General features: G+C 38.8%; 1 protein-coding gene across 2 annotated transcripts in view; it reads left to right on the forward strand.

The window, feature by feature from the left end:
• The window catches only part of LOC114257547 (ion channel CASTOR), a 64234-nt gene extending 44298 nt beyond the window's left edge, over positions 1-19936 (forward strand). For both annotated transcript variants that reach the window (XM_028197310.2, XM_028197311.2), the window contains exons 11-12: positions 3273-3539; positions 18648-19936. In XM_028197310.2, the coding sequence (XP_028053111.2) occupies positions 3273-3539; positions 18648-18866 (486 nt within the window). In that variant the 3' untranslated portion in view covers positions 18867-19936. The remainder of the gene's footprint in view (positions 1-3272; positions 3540-18647) is intronic.
• Positions 19937-20136: the final 200 nt, after the last annotated feature.

Below are 20136 nucleotides of genomic sequence, written 5' to 3' on the forward strand. Positions count from 1 at the left end.
CCATACAAACAAACACTGGTCTGATCACAAACCCGGAAGAGTAACACAACAACCAAAACAAAAAGAATTTAAGAGTACATTTTTTTTTTGAGAAGAAGACAGAAACAGAGATACAGAAGAAAAAAAAAAAGAAAAAAAAAACAATTACATAAAGAGAGAGACTAAGTACCAATGGTCATAGATTAAGGATTTCATAGTAACCCAGACCCATGGGAGAGAGACCCGACTGAACCAAGGCTCCTTAAAGGCTATCGGCAGCCTGAGAAGGGAGGAAATACACCCTCGATTGGCCCTCCAAACCTGTCGATAGACCTGGGCTGGGAAAAGGGGGCTCCGATGAGTCCTAGGGTGCTGTTGAAGCCCTAGGAGGCTATGGCTAGGATTGCCAACAGCCTAGCCGACTACGACTGGTGGAGTCGGAACCCTAGGTGGCTGCAACTAGTGCTGTGGTGGTGCGACTTGGTGCTGTGGTGGTGTGACTGGTGTCGGAACCCCAAGGGGCTGTGGCTGGTGTGGTGGTGCTGTGATTTCTAGGGTTTTAGAGTGGCTCTAATACCATGTTTATTTTGAGAAGAGAAAAGTTGGTATGTGTGGTCTCTCATTCCCTTTTATATTAAATCATTTGCATAATTACAGGAGCACCTAAAGGTATAATTAAAGATACCAAATATACATAAGAATTAAATAGGAAATATTTCTAACACAATCTAACAGTTCCCTCTAAAATGTAGTTTCTCCTTTATTATTTTTCTTTTCTTATTTGGTCGATTTTCACTTTGTTTTTTTCAACATCAATGCCTCATTATGGGGCTATGTAGGGCACCATTTTCTACTTTAAAATATTTAATTTATTTTTAAAGTACTGAAATCCTGTTCAGGGTTGTTATTCTTCTAACATTTTTATAAATCGCCTGCATTCCTTGCATCTGTTTAGAAACATCTCTCTGCATTCCTTCCAACACAATGAAGTTTGTGTGGCATATGAGAATCAATCCATTCAGTAGGTTGGGGGAGTTTTTTTTTTTTTCCTGATAAAAGCTCACATGGACCATTCTCTCCTATATATACATACATATACATATCTATATGTGGGAAGTAGGCACAATCCTCACCTTGGTTTTCTATGGGTTCATTGTGTTGGCTAACATGAGAGAAGAGAGAGATGGGGAGCCATGAGGAGGGCACTGTTTTGGGTTCTATTGGGGCTTGTATTGCTTGCTTAAAAGCTTCGTTTTTGTGAGATTCCACCTCCTGGTAGTAAGTCCAATTGGAGCCTAGCGTCTTTGCCAGATTTGGGCTTTTCTCCACTAATTTGAAAGGTTTTTTTTGTGGTGAGTGTTCATGATATTTCTTCCTGAGAGGTAACTGTTGTACTCTATCTAGATTCTAACACTTCAAGTTATGGGCATGTGTTTTCGTTTGGCAACTTTTAATTTTAGCCAAAAAGCCAAAATGTCACTATAAGATGTCACATCAGTCTCTCTACTTTTCTGCACATCTTATCGTAAAAAACCAAAAAGTTACTAAAATAGCATGTTCCCAAACGATTTACTATTTTGGTGATAGTGAATTGATTTGAATTTTCCCTATGGTTTTTCCCTCTTCATTGGAGGTTTTTCCACACTAATTTGGAGTTCTTGTGTGGTTGATTAACTCTTGGGTTCTTGGTTTATTGTTATTGTTCTTGATTGCAGTTTGGTATGTTGTTTTGGTATTTTATTTGTATTCTTCTCTAATTCATACGTAGATGGTGGATGGGACTGAACAAGCTATTGAAAATGGATCCCCTTTGTCTTAGGTTGTGTAAAGTCACAAGTTCAAGATATTAGCCTTTTGGGGATTTTTGAGGGAAAACAAAATTAGTCAAGTTTTACCTTTTCTCCCCTTCATATTCTGCAAAAAATGCTCAGGCACATTTCTAGACCATTGTCCTTTCGACGTTCTTAGTGGTAAAATGCCTTTAAGTTGTTCATTTCTTCTATACTAACAGGTTTCATAAATTTTTTATGGAAAGCTTCAGTGAAGAACCACTTTATGACTTCTTACATGTTTGATTTCTAATTCGTATATTATATTTGGAAGCATATCTATCTAAATTTTTATTTAGATAGAGAGACTTGGGGACACACTTGTCTATCACTTAGACACACGTGAAACACATTACAAGTTTGAACAAAATAATTTGTGATTTACCTATAAAATAACAAAACATGCCTATTTATCTTGCCTCCTATAAACTTTAGAAATTAGGGTTATGTTATTATTATTATTTTTTTATTATTTTTGAATGAAATATTCATATATATGGCATATAATAAATATAAAACTGTGTATGTTGTGTGTCACCTGTCCTTGTTGGTGCTTTTTATTGAAAATTCTTCTAAAGGTTTTCGGAATTTTATACACTTCTCCATTGCTATCATTATTGTTAGAATAGTCGTGTGTTATTTAATTCTATAATGAGGGTTATTATTGTCATATTGTACCACTTGAGTTTAATATAAGTGCTGAGGTGGAGGGTTAGTTTAAGCACCCAAAACCTAATTTCTACGTATTCGCTTTTCTTCTTTTCTTTCTTCTTAATCCTAACCCTAGTTTCTACAAATATTTACATTCAACTATTATCAAGGCTGCTGCTGCCACCACTGTGACCACACAACACGATAACTGGCTAACCATAGCCTCTTTTGTTGTTATCATTGGCAGCACTACAACCATCACCACCGTGATCAAGTAAATGATAGGAGTGTATAGTACTAGTTCCCGAATCAGTTAAATTCACTCTTATCGATTATAAATTATCTGGCTGGGCTATTGCAAAGCAGCTTAGGCTGCATGTAAATCTGTTTGATGCAGCCTTGGTGTTGTTGAAAAAAACACCTTGCCCTTGCAGGAGCCAAAGCTGCTTTGCAAAGTAGCAGATTGCACATTTAAATATTACATTATTCCTAATTTTCACCCTCGCCAATCTATTGTCTCTGCTAACGAAATTGTAGCTTATATGCGTCCTCATTTTAATCTCGTCTAATTAAAATCTGAACGACATCTTTGTAGTTCTTTTTTATTACCTTTGCACAGTTTTTGTGCCAGAGAATTTTTACCTGGCAACTTTGTAGAAAAGAACAGATGAGTGAAAAAAATCCATCCTCATTAATTTCTTAATCTTCATAGTTGCATTTGAAGATGACAACAATGGCATAAGAATTTAAGACTTACCTTTGCGAATTTTAGCCTAACCTTTGAGAATTGAAATGCATCTTCAAACTTTTCAGGCTAAGCGTCTCCCATACAGAGAAGCCAAGATTTTCCAAGGACACAGAGCTAGCATCTCACAAGGCTCTTGGATAGGGGAAATGCAGCAGGCTTCAGATAAATCAGTTATAATCAGTGAGATTTTGGACCCACGGACTAAAAATCTATTATCCATGTCAAAGATAAGTGATTATGTTCTATCAAATGAACTGGTCAGCATGGCATTGGCCATGGTTGCTGAAGACCGCCAAATAAATGACGTACTGGAAGAGCTGTTTGCAGAAGAGGTAATTTTTGTTGCTTAATGAGTGTGGTTGATTTAATAGCACCATATCATTTCATTATCTAAAAGTTAATGATGGACCCAAAATCATTCATATTTAAGAATTTTCCTACCTAATAACTCATATCAGAACTATTTACTTGCATAGTGAACTGAAAATTTGAATCTTTTATCTACATGAGTTACCAAAGCATACAAATAGGGTTTTTCCAGTTGGTAAAGGTCAACATGATGTCTCTTTGAAGTGTTATAGGCTTTGAGTGTCCAAGGAAAGTATTCTTGTATCTCATCCAAGTTTTTTTTTGGGTAACTAATCTTATCCAAGTTGATTCAGAATATCATAAAATAACAAGCTCTACTATATGACCTTTCCTATGGATCATCTAAAGATATATCTTTCACTACAGTAGTTATATGACAAGTAGGTCTTTTTATCTCATAACTACGTCCTCGAGCTTGAGGTATCTGAAACTCCTCTACAGATCTAATGAGTGGTTAGGATCTTTACCTCACACATCCTGTAAGCTAAATAAATCCACAGGCAATGAATAGATCTAGACAACTGTTAAATGTATAGATGAGAAGAAGAAGAAGAAGAAGAAGAAGAAGGAATAGAACAAGAGAAAGCTTCTGTAGATTATTGATTCAAAACTTAGGGTTTTCCCCTTACACACAACTACTTATACTAATAAGAATAATACATACTTAGAAAATATGAGGAAGAAGAACTCCGAAAATATGAGGAAGAAGGAATATATTTTTGTTATATTCAAAACTTCTTATTTTACAAGACCAAATGACACTCCTTATATAGGAGATATTACAAACATCATTATAACCCATTATATGCCACATACATATTATATATTACCACTATCTACCACTATCTACCACTATCATATTATATACATGCCACTATCTACCACCAATATCATATTCTATACATGCCACTATCTACCACCAACACCACTATCATATTCTATACATGCCACTATCTACCACCAACACCACTATCATATTATATGCATTAACACAAATTTCCAGCACTCCCCCTCAAGCTGGTTTGAAGATATCTTCCATAGCCAGCTTGCTAGTCAGCTTATCAAATTGCTTCTTGTGTAGTCCCTTCGTTAGCACATCAGCTAATTGTTCACCTGTTGGAAGGTAGGTCATACAGATTATGCCAGCATTGATTTTCTCCTTGATGAAATGTTTATCCACTTCTATATGTTTTGTGCGATCATGTAGAACTGGATTATGAGCTATAGATATAGCTGCTTTGTTGTCACAATAGACCTTCATAGGTGTCGGGTGAGAAAGCTTTAATTCTTCAAGAATTCTTTTAATCCACATTACTTCACAGATTCCATGGGCAACAGCTCTGAACTCTGCTTCTGCACTACTTCTAGCTACCACATTCTGTTTTTTACTCCGCCATGTAACTAGGTTCCCACCTACAAAGGAGCAGTATCCGGATGTTGATCTCCTGTCTGTAACACTTCCTGCCCAGTCTGCATCTGTGTATACTTCAACTTGAAGATGTCCATGTTTCTTGAACAGTAAGCCTCTCCCTGGAGTTCCTTTCAAATATCTTAAGATCTTATAAACGGCCTCAAAGTGCTCTGCCCCTGGTGAGTGCATGAACTGACTTACCATGCTGACTGCAAAGGCAATATCAGGCCGCGTATGAGACAAGTAAATCAATTTCCCGACAAGTCGCTGATATTGTTCCCTCTCTTTGACTTCTTCAGCCTTAGCAGCTTGTAACTTCAAGTTAGGCTCGATCGGAGTCTCCACCATCTTACAACCAAGCATACCTGTTTCTCCAAGGAGATCAAGAACATATTTTCTCTGATTAACGAATATACCTTCCTTGGATCTTGCAAATTCCATTCCGAGGAAATACTTGAGAGCTCCCAGATCCTTAATGTGAAATTCTTTTGCGAGTTTCTCTTTGAGGGCTGCTAACTCTGCTTCATCATTACCAGTTAAAATGATGTCATCAACATAAACAATCAAAATTGCAATTTTACTGTTTTTTGAATGTTTATAAAATATTGTGTGATCTGCTTGACTCTGCGAGAAGCCACAACTGATAACTGCCTTCCCAAAGCGTTCAAACCACGCTCTTGGTGATTGTTTGAGTCCGTATAATGACTTGTTCAATCTGCATACTCTGTCGCTTCCAAGTCTCTGCTCAAATCCCGGCGGTAGGCTCATGAACACCTCCTCTTCAAGATCACCATTGAGAAATGCATTCTTAATGTCAAGTTGATGTAGAGGCCAATCTGAATTTACTGCAAGAGATAACAGTACTCTGATGGAATTTATTTTAGCAACAGGAGCAAACGTCTCCTGATAGTCGATCCCATAAGTTTGAGTGAAGCCTTTAGCCACCAGTCTCGCCTTGTATCTCTCAACGCTTCCATCTGCGTTACATTTTATCGTAAACACCCATTTACACCCAACTGTTTTCTTGTCTTTGGGTAGATCAACTATCTCCCAAGTACCACTTCTCCTTAAAGCATTCATCTCCTCCATGACTGCTAATTTCCAATTCGGATCATCCAATGCTTCCTGTATATTTCTTGGAACAAACAAGTGTGAAATCCTAGATGTGAAAGCTCTATGGTTTTTAGACAGTCTTTGATAGGAGAGGTAATTTGCAATAGGATGTTTAATACAATTTCGGACACCTTTCCTAATTGCTATAGGAACATCAAGGTCGGAAATAGAAGGAATAGGATTACCTAAAATTTCGATGCCAGAACTCGGGTGGACATTCGGGTCATTAGGATGGACATTCAGGTCATTATTCTTCAGATGAAATCGCTTCCTAGTATAAACCTGAAGCTCAGGATTTAGATCATTTTGTAATACTTCTCCCCCTAAACAAGAATCTTCTTGACTAGGCACCATAGAACTTGGTTCTCCTAAGTGATCATTATCAGACAGATGTGGTTTTTGTGTAGGATAAATGACATTGGGGAGCGGGATAGAAATATCCCAAAAACGGTCTTCTACTCCACTTGTCTCCCCCTGAAGAGAAGTGTTGGGGAAATAGGATTTTGTTTCCACAAATGACACATCCATACTCACATGAAATTTCTTGGTTTGAGGATCGAAACACTTATACCCCTTTTTGTTTGAGGAATATCCCAAAAAAACACATTTTATAGCACGGGGGTCAAGTTTTGAACGAAATTGACTAGGAACATGAACATAGGCAGTACATCCAAAAACTTTGGCGGGTAAATCAGAAAACAACCTCGTGTCAGGAAAAAAAGTTTTGAGACAATCGAAAGGTGTTTTGTATGTTAACACCTTTGTAGGCATCCTGTTTATCAAATAAGAGGCTGTTAAAATTGCTTCACCCCATAAATATTTAGGAACATGCATGTAAAACATTATAGCACGTGCAACTTCAAGTAGATGTTTATTTTTTCGTTCTGCAATGCCATTTTGTTGAGGGGTATCCCGACATGTAGATTGATGAAAAATCCCCTTTTTTTCCAAAAACTCACCCAACTGCTCATTGAAATATTCTGTTCCATTATCAGAATGTAAAATACCAATTTTGGTTTGAAATTGGTTTTCAATCATATTGTAAAAATTTGTGAATAAATTTTTCACGTCAGATTTTTTGTTCATCAAATAAATCCAACATAAGCGGGTATGGTCATCAATAAATGTAACAAACCATCTTTTACCAGAAAGAGTAGTGATTTTAGAAGGGCCCCAAACATCACTATGAATCAAATAAAAAGGTTTGGAAGTCTGGTAAGGTTTTGGCAAATAAGTAGAGAGATGAAATTTTGCAAAAATGCAACTTTCACAATGAAAAGAAGAACAATCAATCCCTTTAAATAATTCTGGAAATAAATGTTTCAGATAAAGAAAACTAGGATGTCCTAGCCTATAGTGCCATAACATTATTTTTTCTCGAACAGAGATTGAACTAGTACTATTAAAGCTCTGAGCTTTTTTATTACTAACAGGTACTTCATCAAAGTAGTAAAGACCTTCAAGCATCCTAGCACGCCCAATCATCATCCCCGAGTTCTGGTCCTGAAATTCACAATGGGATTCAAAAAATGTAACACGACAATTAGAATCCTTAGATAGTTTACTGACAGACAAAAGGTTACAGGCTAAGTTGGGGACGTGAAGAACAGCATTGAGATTAATTTCCTCAGTTAGTTTAATAAATCCTTTTCCTGCAATAGGTGAAAAACTTCCATCGGCTATTCTGATTTTGTCATGACCAGAACAAGGGAAATAGGTACTAAATAAATGGGAAAAACTAGTCATGTGATCGGAGGCACCGGAATCTATGATCCACGGAGAGAAGTTTAGGCAAGAGAAGGCTTTAGGATTTCTACCTGTTTGTGCCAACAAAACACTAGGAGTACCGGATGAGGAGTTGGATTTTATCAGCTTTAAGAGTTGATCAATCTGCTCTTTGTTGAAGGGACCTGAATTGGCTTCATTAGCGGTAGGAAAGCCACGATTCTTCTCTCCTTGTTTGCTGCTTTTCCAGTTGACAGGTTTGCCATGGATCTTCCAACAAGTTTCGCGTGTATGGCGAGGCTTGTTGCAAAAATCACACCAGACCCGTGGCTTATCATCAAACCTGCGCTGGTAATTTGCAGCCTTGTTGGCCGCAGCATCGCTAATTAAAGCAGAAATTTCAATTGATTCACCAGTACCTTTTTTCTTAAGCATGACGCTCCTTCGGCTCTCTTCCCTTCTGACTTCGGCAAATACTTCGCCAATGGATGGGAGAGGAGGTCTGCCAATAATTCTTCCTCGCACTTCATCGAACTCAATGTTGAGGCCGGCAAGAAACTTGTAAATACGGCTGTCTTCCACAGTTTTCTTGTGGTGGTTGCAGTCGTCAACCGATTTCCATTCGTATGTGTTGAAGATGTCAAGATCCTGCCACAACCTTTTCAACGAATTGAAATATTTGGTGACGGAATCATCTCCTTGACGAATCTCTCCCAACTTCAAAGTTAATTCGAAAACTTGAGATTGATTTCCTAAGTCAGAATACATCTGACTAACATTATCCCACAATTCTTGTGCAGTAGGATAGCACATGTAATTAGAGCTTATATCCTCCTCCATAGAATTGACCAACCATGTCATAACCATGGAGTTTTCAGCGTCCCAACTGTCGAACAGCGGATCATTAACAGCAGGAGCCTTCTTGTCACCAGTGATGTAACCGATCTTTCCTTGCCCACGGATATACATCCGGACAGATTGTGACCAGCGGAGAAAATTATCACCATTTAGGCGGATGGTGGTGATTTGGACAGAGTGAGAGTTGGACGTTTTCACCGGAATGGCAGCGGCAGGGGTTGAAGTGGTTTCGGACGTGACTTCCGACATGGCTATGACGGTTTTAGGGCTGCTGCGTTTTTTGTTGCTCTGATACCAACTTAGAAAATATGAGGAAGAAGAACTCCGAAAATATGAGGAAGAAGGAATATATTTCTGTTATATTCAAAACTTCTTATTTTACAAGACCAAATGACACTCCTTATATAGGAGATATTACAAACATCATTATAACCCATTATATGCCACATACATATTATATATTACCACTATCTACCACTATCTACCACTATCTACCACTATCATATTATATACATGCCACTATCTACCACCAATATCATATTCTATACATGCCACTATCTACCACCAACACCACTATCATATTCTATACATGCCACTATCTACCACCAACACCACTATCATATTATATGCATTAACACAAATTTCCAGCATACATAAAGACCAAACTACCCCTAACACTTAACACTCCCCCTCAAGTTTGTAACGCCCTCAAAATAATAACAATAAACCCATCAGATAAGACATGCATTTACATTTAAACTAACTACATTCTTTCATTCATTAGAGTTTCATTACATAAGTATTACATGTTAACCTCATAACAAAATGCCCTACGGGCTTACAGCTTTCCAAGTTAACACTTGGTTACAACAAAGAGTTCTAACTCGTTTACACATTAAGCCCTTGGCTTGAAATTACATGTAATACATCAAAAGTAAAACAACAAAACTATGCCCGCCACTAGCCTCCCAGCTATGTCCTTGGAGGTGGCATGCTTCCTGTACCTGAAAATGATATTCCCATATAGGGTGAGCCACAGCCCAGTAGAAATACACTAAACCAACCATGGACAATGACTAAAACATTAGCAATTGATAGTTGGTCAACACTGATTCAACCACATAAATTACATATTTATGTTAACAACTCACAAGTCCCAATTACTTTTCATTTTCCCTTTTTAACAGATAAGCATGCTAGCGCTATCATCATTTCCACAGATAAGTATAAAAACTATATCTCACATTCTCAACAGATATGTATATCAACAATATCCACAGATAAGCATATAAGCTGTATCCACACTTCACAACAGATATGTATATCAACAATATCCACAGATAAGCATACAAGCTGTATCCACACTTCACAACACTTCACAAAGATAAGCATATGAGCTCTATCTTCACTTCTCTAGACAAGCATATGAGCTCTGTCTACGGAGTACATCCCCTATCTCCTCCAAATACCTATCCGGTTTAGAGGTACATCCCCTATCTTCCCCTAAACCGCGGAGTACATCCCCTATCTCCTCCTCTACACATAACGTATATAAACACCTTGGTTCTATATACAATCACACAATACATACAATTAATGTATTCAATCAACCGTCGAGTTCCATGACACATTCCATTGATTAGTTTCCGTTTACCTAATCATCATGCATTGTCTACAACAATCTCGACTATCCTCCACCGATAGCCCAAAGCAGTTATTTCTAAAACAGAAAATAAATGCACAAATGGATATTCAATCAACATTTCATTTCCTCATTTCTCACCAATTAATTATCCCAATTAATTAAACAATGTAATTAGGTCATTTTCCATAATTACCATTTCAACCCTTAGGTCCCATTTTCATCAATGATTCAACAATCATTCCATTTTTTTATGCCAAACATGCATCTAGGTTTATTATGAATAAAACCCCAACTTTTGTATAATTACACAAAAGCCCCAAACCTTTACAAGATTACCAAACCAAGCCCAACATCTCAAAATACCAAAATTTAAAGACAAAACCCATAGAGAGGAGTAGGTTATCCCTACCTCAAATTCGGAGTCCCAAAGGAGAAGACGACAAAACCCAACGTGCTCCAAAACCCGAGATTTTCAGATTAAAATGAAGCCCTCGACGATCAACAACCTTTTTGTAAAGGCCAAAGGTGAGAAAATCACTCCTACTAGATCAAAACCTAGAGAGAAGGTAGTATCTAGAGAGAGAGACTCAACAATGGTGTTTTTGGAAAAGTAAGAGAGAGAAGAGAAAGTAAAAAGTGATTTGAAAAGTCACAATTTCGGGACTTTAACCCAGGTCTCCGCTCGAGCGTAAAACACCCCGCTCGAGCGGCCACTCACAGACTTACGCTCGAGCGGCCAACCTCCCGCTCGAGCGCAGAATGCACTCGCTCAGCACTTTTGCAGAAACAGACCTACGCTCGAGCTCCCAACCCTACGCTCGAGCTCACAACACTGCACAACAAGATACTGGATGGATGTATTCCCCGCTCGAGCGCCAACACCTCCGCTCGAGCGGACAGGCCAAAAATCTGGGCAACTAGTTTTGGTTTCTAAACTCAACCAAGCTGAAACAAATCCGCCCAACACATCCTATAACTCAAATACGAAGTAAAAAGGATGCAAACAAGATAATAAACAACTACCAACATCCACGGACACATGTCCGGATCACTGTACAACAAGGGTAAACCCGGGATCGCTATAAAGTTGGTGCAAAGATGTTTCTCATGCCCAACTTGCAACAAATAGAGTGAAAGACTTTACTACTAAGACCCTTAGTAAAAACATCCGCCAGTTGATCTTCAGACTTAACAAAAGGCATACATATCACACCCTTATTCAATTTCTCCTTAATGAAATGTCTGTCAATCTCAATATGCTTAGTCCGGTCATGTTGAACAGGATTGTGTGCAATACTAATAGCAGCCTTGTTGTCGCAATACAAAGTCATGGGACCACTCCAATCAAGCCCTATATCACTCAACAAAGATTGAAGCCACATTAGTTCACATGTTCCATGTGCCATAGCCCTGTATTCAGCTTCAGCACTAGATCTAGAAACGACCCCCTGCTTCTTACTACGCCATGTAACTAGATTTCCCCCTACAAAAGCACAATAACCAGATGTAGAGCGTCGGTCATCTATAGAGCCTGCCCAATCTGCATCTGTGAATGCTTCCAACCTCAAGTGACCATGATTAGAGAACAAAATTCCTTTTCCAGGGGCAGATTTAAGGTACCTCAAAATGCGATAGACTGCATCCAAATGAGGTACACGAGGATCATGCATAAACTAACTAACTATTCCAACTGCATAGGCAATATCTGGACGAGTATGAGAGAGATATATCAGTCTTCCCACAAGTCTTTGGTACCTTTCCTTCTCCACAAGCTCACCAATTCCACTACAAAGATGATGATTAGTCTCAATTGGTGAATCAGTTGGTCTGCAGCCCAACATGCCCGTTTCTTCAAGAAGATCTAGAATGTACTTCCTTTGAGAAATAAAGATGCCTTTGTCAGATCTAGCAACTTCAATCCCAAGGAAGTATCTTAATGGACCAAGTTCTTTTATCTCAAACTCCTTGGCTAACTGCATCTTGAGATGGGTCACCTCCTCCTCATCATTACCTGTCACAACTATGTCATCCACGTATACAATAAGCACTGTTACCTTATGTACATTGCGTTTGACAAACAAGGTGTGATCCGCATTGCTTTGCTGATATCCAAATCCCACCATTGCCTTGAGGAATCTACCAAACCAGGCTCTAGGAGATTGTTTCAAACCGTACAAAGCCTTCTTTAATCTACAAACCTTTCCAACTGTAGACTGAGATGAGAATCCTGGAGGTACATCCATATATACCTCCTCCTCCAAATCCCCATGAAGAAAAGCATTCTTCACATCTAGTTGTTGTAGAGACCATCCCAAATTAGCCGCACATGACAGAATAGTTCGAATGGAATTCATCTTTGCTACCGGGGCAAAAGTTTCTTGATAATCTATTCCATATGTTTGGGTAAATCCCTTGGCCACTAGTCTTGCTTTGTACCGTTCAATCGTCCCATCTGCATTGTGCTTAATGGTGAACACCCACTTACATCCGACTGGGTGTTTCCCATTTGGAAGAGACACCAACTCCCATGTGTTATTTTTACTCAAAGCTTGCATCTCTTCTACCATAGCTACCTTCCACTTAGGATCATTGATGGCTTCTTTCCAACCCTGCGGAATACACACAGAAGAAAGGGACGAAACAAAAGCACGATACGTAGAAGACAACGAATCATATGACACAAATTTAGAAATAGGGTGTTGAGTACAAGCTCTAACCCCCTTTCTGAGAGCAATAGGAAGACTCAAATCATCCGTAATAGGACCATCAACAACAGGTGAAGAAATGAGATGAGGATCATTACCTGAAGAGTTAGTGGAAACTGGGTGTGGAACTGGCATAGGAGATGATGATTGACTTGGTGGCACAAGAGAAGCCGGCTCTTTCTGACGCCGTGAATAAGTCTTAAGATCAGCTCTGTCCAAACGACCACTGATATCCGACTCCTCATCAACAGAACTCCTAGGCTCCCCCTCACCACAAATAACAGCCCGTTGAGGAGGAGGGAAAAAAGACAACTCATGCTGATATGATGCCGTCTCATCCGCAATCTCATCGATACCACGCTCCCCCTGAGGAGATGGCGGAGGACCAGGAAAAAAAGACTCAGATTCACGGAAGGTGACATCCATACTAACATACAACCTATGAGAGTGAGGGTCATAGCATTTGTAGCCTTTCTGAGTAGCAGAATAACCAAGAAAGACACACCGGACAGCCTTAGGATCAAGCTTCCCACGAGGCCGAGGGTGAAGATGAACAAAACAGACACTACCAAAAACCCGAGGCGGAAGAGAAGAAGTGGGATACGTCACAGGAAGAAGCTCAAGAGGAATTTGGAAGTGGAGGACACTAGAGGGCATACGGTTAATAAGATAAGCCGCGGTAAGAACCGCATCCCCCCAAAAGGACTTAGGAACGTTCATGGTAAACAAGAGAGAGCGAGCAACCTCAAGTAGATGGCCATTCTTACGTTCAGCAACTCCATTCTGTTCAGGAGTGCCAACACAACTAGTCTGATAAAGAATGCCATGGTCGTCGAGGTATGCCCGGAAAGCGCCATCAACATACTCAGTCCCATTGTCACTCCTAAGAATTTTGATAGTAGCATTGAAGAGATTGGATACCATTTTATGAAAACTTTTGAAGCATGAGAAAATTTCATTTTTTGTGCGAAGTAAATAAAGCCAAGTCACACGGGAATAACAATCAATGAATGTGACAAACCATCGATAACCAGAGGTAGAAACAACAGGGGAAGGACCCCACACATCGGTATGAATAAGCATAAAAGGAAAAGTACTTCTTTTATTAATTGAAGGATAACAAGTACGTTTATGCTTAGCAAGCTCACAAGCATCACAAACAAAGTTATTCCTAGGACAATCACGAACTAATAAAGGAAAAAGTTTCTCTAAAATGCTAAAGGAAGGATGCCCCAAACGGCGATGCCACTGATGAAGGAGACGAAGGGAGGAGCCAGAAGAGCATTGCAGAGCCTGAGAGGACAAAGGTGAGGCAGGCATGGCATCCAGAAAGTACAGACCACTTTGTGCTCTACCACTGCCAATCATTTTCCCCGTAGCCAGTTCCTGAAAGACACAATGAGTCGGAAAAAAGGTTACAGAGCAATTGAGAGCAGTAGTAAGGCTACTAACAGAAAGTAAGTTAGTTGAAAAATTAGGAACATGAAGAACAGATGAAAGCGAAAGTAAAGAGGTGCAACGAACAGAACCCTTGCCGGAGATAGAAGATAAAGTGCCATCAGCCACTCTAACCTTATCTCGCCCAGAACTAGGTGAATAAGAATGGAAAAAACTAGAAGTACCCGTCATGTGATCGGTAGCACCGGAATCAATGATCCAAGGAGACGACGAAGAAACACTGAGGGCACTAGCAGAAATACCTGTGTGAGCAAAGTTGGAAGAGGCAGAAGAGGAAGGAGCTAAGGCAGATGAAGAATCAAGTCGAGCCATCAAACGTCTGAGAGTGTGAAGCTCATCCGGGGAAAGAGAACTAGCATCATTCGAGGCACTAGCAGTAGTCTCAGAAACATGTGCTTGAGGACGAACACCACCACCACGACCACGGCCTCGAGTAGGGCGGCCATGCAACTTCCAACAGTGTTCTTTATCATGTCTATCTTTCCCACAATACTCACACTTCAACCGGTCCCGATCAACCAATGGACCCTTACCACCACCTGGAGGCAGAAAAGGTGGAGTATCACGTGACTTGGGGCCGACAACCATCGCTGACCGATCCAGAACAGGAGCATGCACCATAGCACTGCGACGACTCTCCTCCTGCTGAACCAGGGCATAAGCCTCACGCAATGTAGGAAACGGAGAGCGACCCAACACCTGAACCCGTATCTGATCATACTCCAAATTCAGACCAGCAAGAAAGTCATACACCCGCTCCTTCTCCACAGTCTGCTGAAACATAGTGGCATCCTTGGAGCAAACTGGCTGGAAACTCTGGTAGAAATCTAGCTCTTGCCACAAACCACTCAACTCAGCATAGTAGACTGCCAGAGAGCGATCCTTCTGATCCAAACCCCTAATCGTCTTACGCAATTCATAGGCCTGTGCATCATTCCCTTGTTGAGAATACATTTGAGAGGCAGCTATCCAGATCTTGTGAGCAGTATCCATCAAGAGAAAAGTCCGACTAATGGTAGGCTCCATAGAATTGATGAGCCAGGTCATAACCAAAGCATTCTCAGAAATCCATTGAGCAGATAAAGTACTATCCTCAGTAGGTGGCTGGGAACTACTACCAGTAATATAGCCAGTCAAACGCCGGGCGGCAATCGCAAGACTACAGGAGCGGGACCAAATCAAGTAATTAAGACCATTAAGTTTGACCGGACTAATCTGGAGAGAAGGACTATCACCAAGAGTCAGACCACGACTCAGTCCACTCTCCTCCTTGCCCTTAGAGTCCTGACCCAAGCTGTCAGCCATGAGATGAGAAAAGAGGGTGCAAAAAACACAAGCCGGATATCAAACAAGTTCACAAATCACCCAACCAGCACACCAAACACCTTTTAAGGCTAAAACAGTCCAAAAGAAGCCCAGAACAGAGCAACCAGATCAACTACAAGTCAGAAAACCGAAGCAGAGCATCTAAACAGCGATAAAAATCCAAGATAGGGCCAAAATACATCAAACCAGGGACAACAAACCCCCTTAGGGTTCCAGTCGGCTCCCAAGGATAGGAGAAGAAGGGACAAAACCAGAAAAAAGAGGGTCAAACAGTGATTTTCGAAAAATCACCCAATTTTGACGAAAAATCAAAAAAATTAGAAAATTCAATCAATAATGACCAAACAATCAAAATGAGATTATAGGGTGATTACCCATTAAATTTCGAGCATACTGTAAATTTTTATTTTTTTATTTATTTATTTATTTATTTATTTATTTATTATTATTATTTTTTTTCTGGCTGTAACAGACGTACCAGGAACAATATGGGGCTCTAAGGAACAATCTTCAAGGAGGAAGATAGTGCTCTGATACCATGTTAAATGTATAGATGAGAAGAAGAAGAAGAAGAAGAAGAAGAAGAAGAAGAAGGAATAGAACAAGAGAAAGCTTCTGTAGATTATTGATTCAAAACTTAGGGTTTTCCCCTTACACACAACTACTTATACTAATAAGAATAATACATAAAGACCAAACTACCCCTAACACTTAACAACAACCAACCTGTATAACCAAACCAAACTAAGCCTTGTGTCTAAATTAAGTGAGGTTGGCTACATGAATTTTTTTCGCCATTATGCTTTATCAAGGGCTATATGCTCAGCTAAATTAAATAGATTCCTTTTGTTTTTACCCCACTATTGCATCTCATATCGGCTTAGGTCTTCCCCTCTCTCTAACGTCTGTATTTATGGTTATCATATTACTCTTCTTTACCATTACATCTATAGATATTTATTGTAGGGGTGCAACTTGGGTAGGCTCAACCTAAGCAATCTGAGCCCAACTTGAAATTTTTAGGGCTTGAGCAACATATTTTTGAATTCAGTGTGGGTTTGGACAGAAATTTAGAAGCCTGAATTAAATTCGGATGGATTTGGGAAAAGACACCAAACAATCTAAGGAACCCGAAGCCCAAATTGTATATATGAATATATAAAAATATTAGATGTAAATATAAATTATTAGCTATTGGATAATGTTAAAATAATTTGGATCGTTAGATCATATTCACTATATGTCTTATACACAAGTAATAGAACACCAATCCTATCATATTCTTTTCTCACAGAAATTACAAAGACCACTGTAGCAGTGCATTGGTTCCTTAATTCTCATATCTCACATCATATGAATTCTTTATTTTAATGTTATTAATGCTTTTACTAAAACAAATGTTAGTAGAGTACGATTTTAACAAATTAATCTACCCAGTTGGGAAAAAAAAAGAACACTCAAATTTATAGCAATTCGGGAAACTTAGGCAATTTGGGCCCAACTCAGGTCGTGTTTGGGTGAAAAATCTCGGGTTGCAATTCTGGCTTGGGCAACTGTCACCCGAAAAATGTAACTATTATTTAATTATAAATGGAAAAAAATGTAGAATTTATTTTATAATTTTATATTTAATTTTATAGTTGGGTTCAAAATATATGATTTTATAAAAAAGTATAATTAGTAGTGTAATTATTATTACTTCTAGGGTCAAATTGTAATTTGTGAAACGGGAGTTTGCCACCTTCAATTTTCAAGACATCTGGCAGCCAAATGTTTATGAGCATGTTGGGTCAGTTTGATATATATATGTGTGTGTGTGTGTGTGTGTGTGAGCTCTGTGCATGTGTTGTGTCGTGGAAAGGAAAGAAATGAAGAAGTGGAGAGTGGAAGAGTGAATAATCATTAGATCCCATGCCTTTGAGAGACTTTAATAATCATTGGCCCTTTGATTGTCACTTTGCTGACCCTCTGTTTGTTATGGATCCATTGACCCTGTGACGAGCAGTCACCATTAGTGTGACCCTCTGATATGTACTACCCATGGATATGGTTATATGTTCCGTATGGTGCCGTATATACATGATTTCTAAAACATTTTTCTGTTATCTTATGTAATCTAAAGTGGACACAGGCAACTTATCTATTTTGTCTGAAATATTATCGACTGATTAGTTTTGGCCTAAATGTTTATTCATGGTGATTTTATGACCTTTATGCTCTCGATAATACTCCTCACTTTGCGATATGCGCTTATAAGTTGTTTACCAATTTTAGGAGATGACGATTAGAGAGGGAGGTGTATGGCTTGTTATGGGAATGGGGCTATGGAGTAGACACATAGTGCATTTTTATAATATTTACAAATCTATTTGTACAAGTTTATTTTCTTATTTTGAAAATCTTGGTTTAATGGCCTTTTTGTTATAATTAAATAGAAGCTCCGATGTATATTTTGGTACGCTATTTAAATAATTACTTCTGTTTGTGTTTGTTAATCTGTTTAGTTCTAAAATCGGCCTTGGGTAACCACGGTTACTGGCTGGTCGCGATGCCTAACCCTTGGATACCGAGAGTGGGTCGTGACAGCGATGAGGTTGTGCAAATCTAATGTGCCACACTGACATAGGGCGGGCAACCTGTTAATACTAGGATCGCGATGAAATTCACTAGTACTGAGCCTAAACCATTCAACATTTTCATTTGACCCCCAAATATGTTAATATACCATATTTTCATTATAATTATGGTTCTTGAACTTGCACTTTCAGATTCCAACTATTCTTTCATATTCTTCTCTAAGCCATCAATAAAATCTTTTTGACTTTACCAGGGCAATGAGATGCATATAAGGCGAGCAGATCTCTACCTTCAGGATGGTGAGGAACTGAGTTTTTATGAAGTACTCCTACGTGCACGACAGAGGAGAGAGATTGTGATCGGGTACCGTCTAGCTAATGCAGAGAAAGCTGTTATCAATCCCCCAGGCAAAAATGAGAAGCGGAGGTGGTCACTAGAGGATGTTTTTGTAGTAATTGCTGAGAAGGAATGAAGCTTTTTCATTCTGTCACACACTAAGGAGGAGATCATTAGCAAGTGGATTTTTCACTATATAGGTTATCCCCTTTAGCTTTACATGCTCTTCTTGGGGAAAAAAAGAAGAAGAAGACGATAAGAAATTTAAAAAAGAGAAAGGTTACATACAATTTTGATGGTAGAACATCAAGTATATTAAAAATAAAAATAAAAATAAAAATAAAAATAAAAATAAAAATGAAGCTGGAATTTTAGCATTGAATGTAGAATCTTTTCTGATTTATTTCCAGTGTGGACTATTTTCGTCAGCCAGCCCTTTGTCATCCTTAGGTTATTGGCAGATCGGTTTCAGTCTTTATGAAGGTAAGTTCTCTCATTGAGGCACTGTCAAAGCCTGTCTGCCTGACCAATATGTTGTGGCTTGAATTGTGGCATAGGGGTTCTGATAGGAATGTCGTGTTTTCTCCATGTGTCATGTGACTGTCCTATACATAACTGAAGAGGATAGGAACAAAGGATCTAACATTATGATATGACACATGATTGAGAAAAAAGGACGAACATTTCTGTCAAACTCCGTGTGTCACAAATTCAAACATATCGGTCAGGTAAAGCTATCGAAGGAATTACTGAGTTCAAATTTTATTTTATATGCTTCTTATTATAATAACATAATTGATGTTCTACACAAATCAAAATTGTTTGTAATCTTTTCTTTTTTGCACGAGGCTAAAAGGGATTTTGTATATAGTGAAACGATAATGTATTCCAAAAGAATCCTATATTTCAGTGAGCTAGTGCAAAATGAATAATATTCAAATGATAGTTCCATTTTGGCAGATATGAATGGCGCTTCTGCCTTTCTAATTTTATTTTCCTTTCATTAGAGTGAGTGCACACGAGGATATAGTGTGATAATGTAACGTACTCTGAAACAATCCTTTGTGCCAGTGAGTTAGGTAAGTTAATGCATGTTTTTGAATGTCATTTGTATGATAGTTCTACTTGACGGATGTGAATATACTGCATCTGGTTTTGGTTGTAAATTAATTGATATTACTGGCTTATATTGATTTATCTGTTTTACTTTGCTGATGTATCATAGGGAATACATAGTAAATCCTATTTAGACTAAAGGTACAAGGGTCAACAACATTCACAATATCTGTATCAAGTCACCTTTTGATTCATTCAGCTATTTTGGAAGTGAAGTAAATTGAAGCTTGTGAGCAGAATGGCCAAATGAAGTTGAATCCCTCTTTGATTTGGGTAAAAGCCGTCAAGCT

This window comes from Camellia sinensis, chromosome 7, assembly GCF_055761805.1.
Source record: "Camellia sinensis isolate YWXY chromosome 7, ASM5576180v1, whole genome shotgun sequence".
Lineage (NCBI taxonomy): Eukaryota > Viridiplantae > Streptophyta > Magnoliopsida > Ericales > Theaceae > Camellia > Camellia sinensis.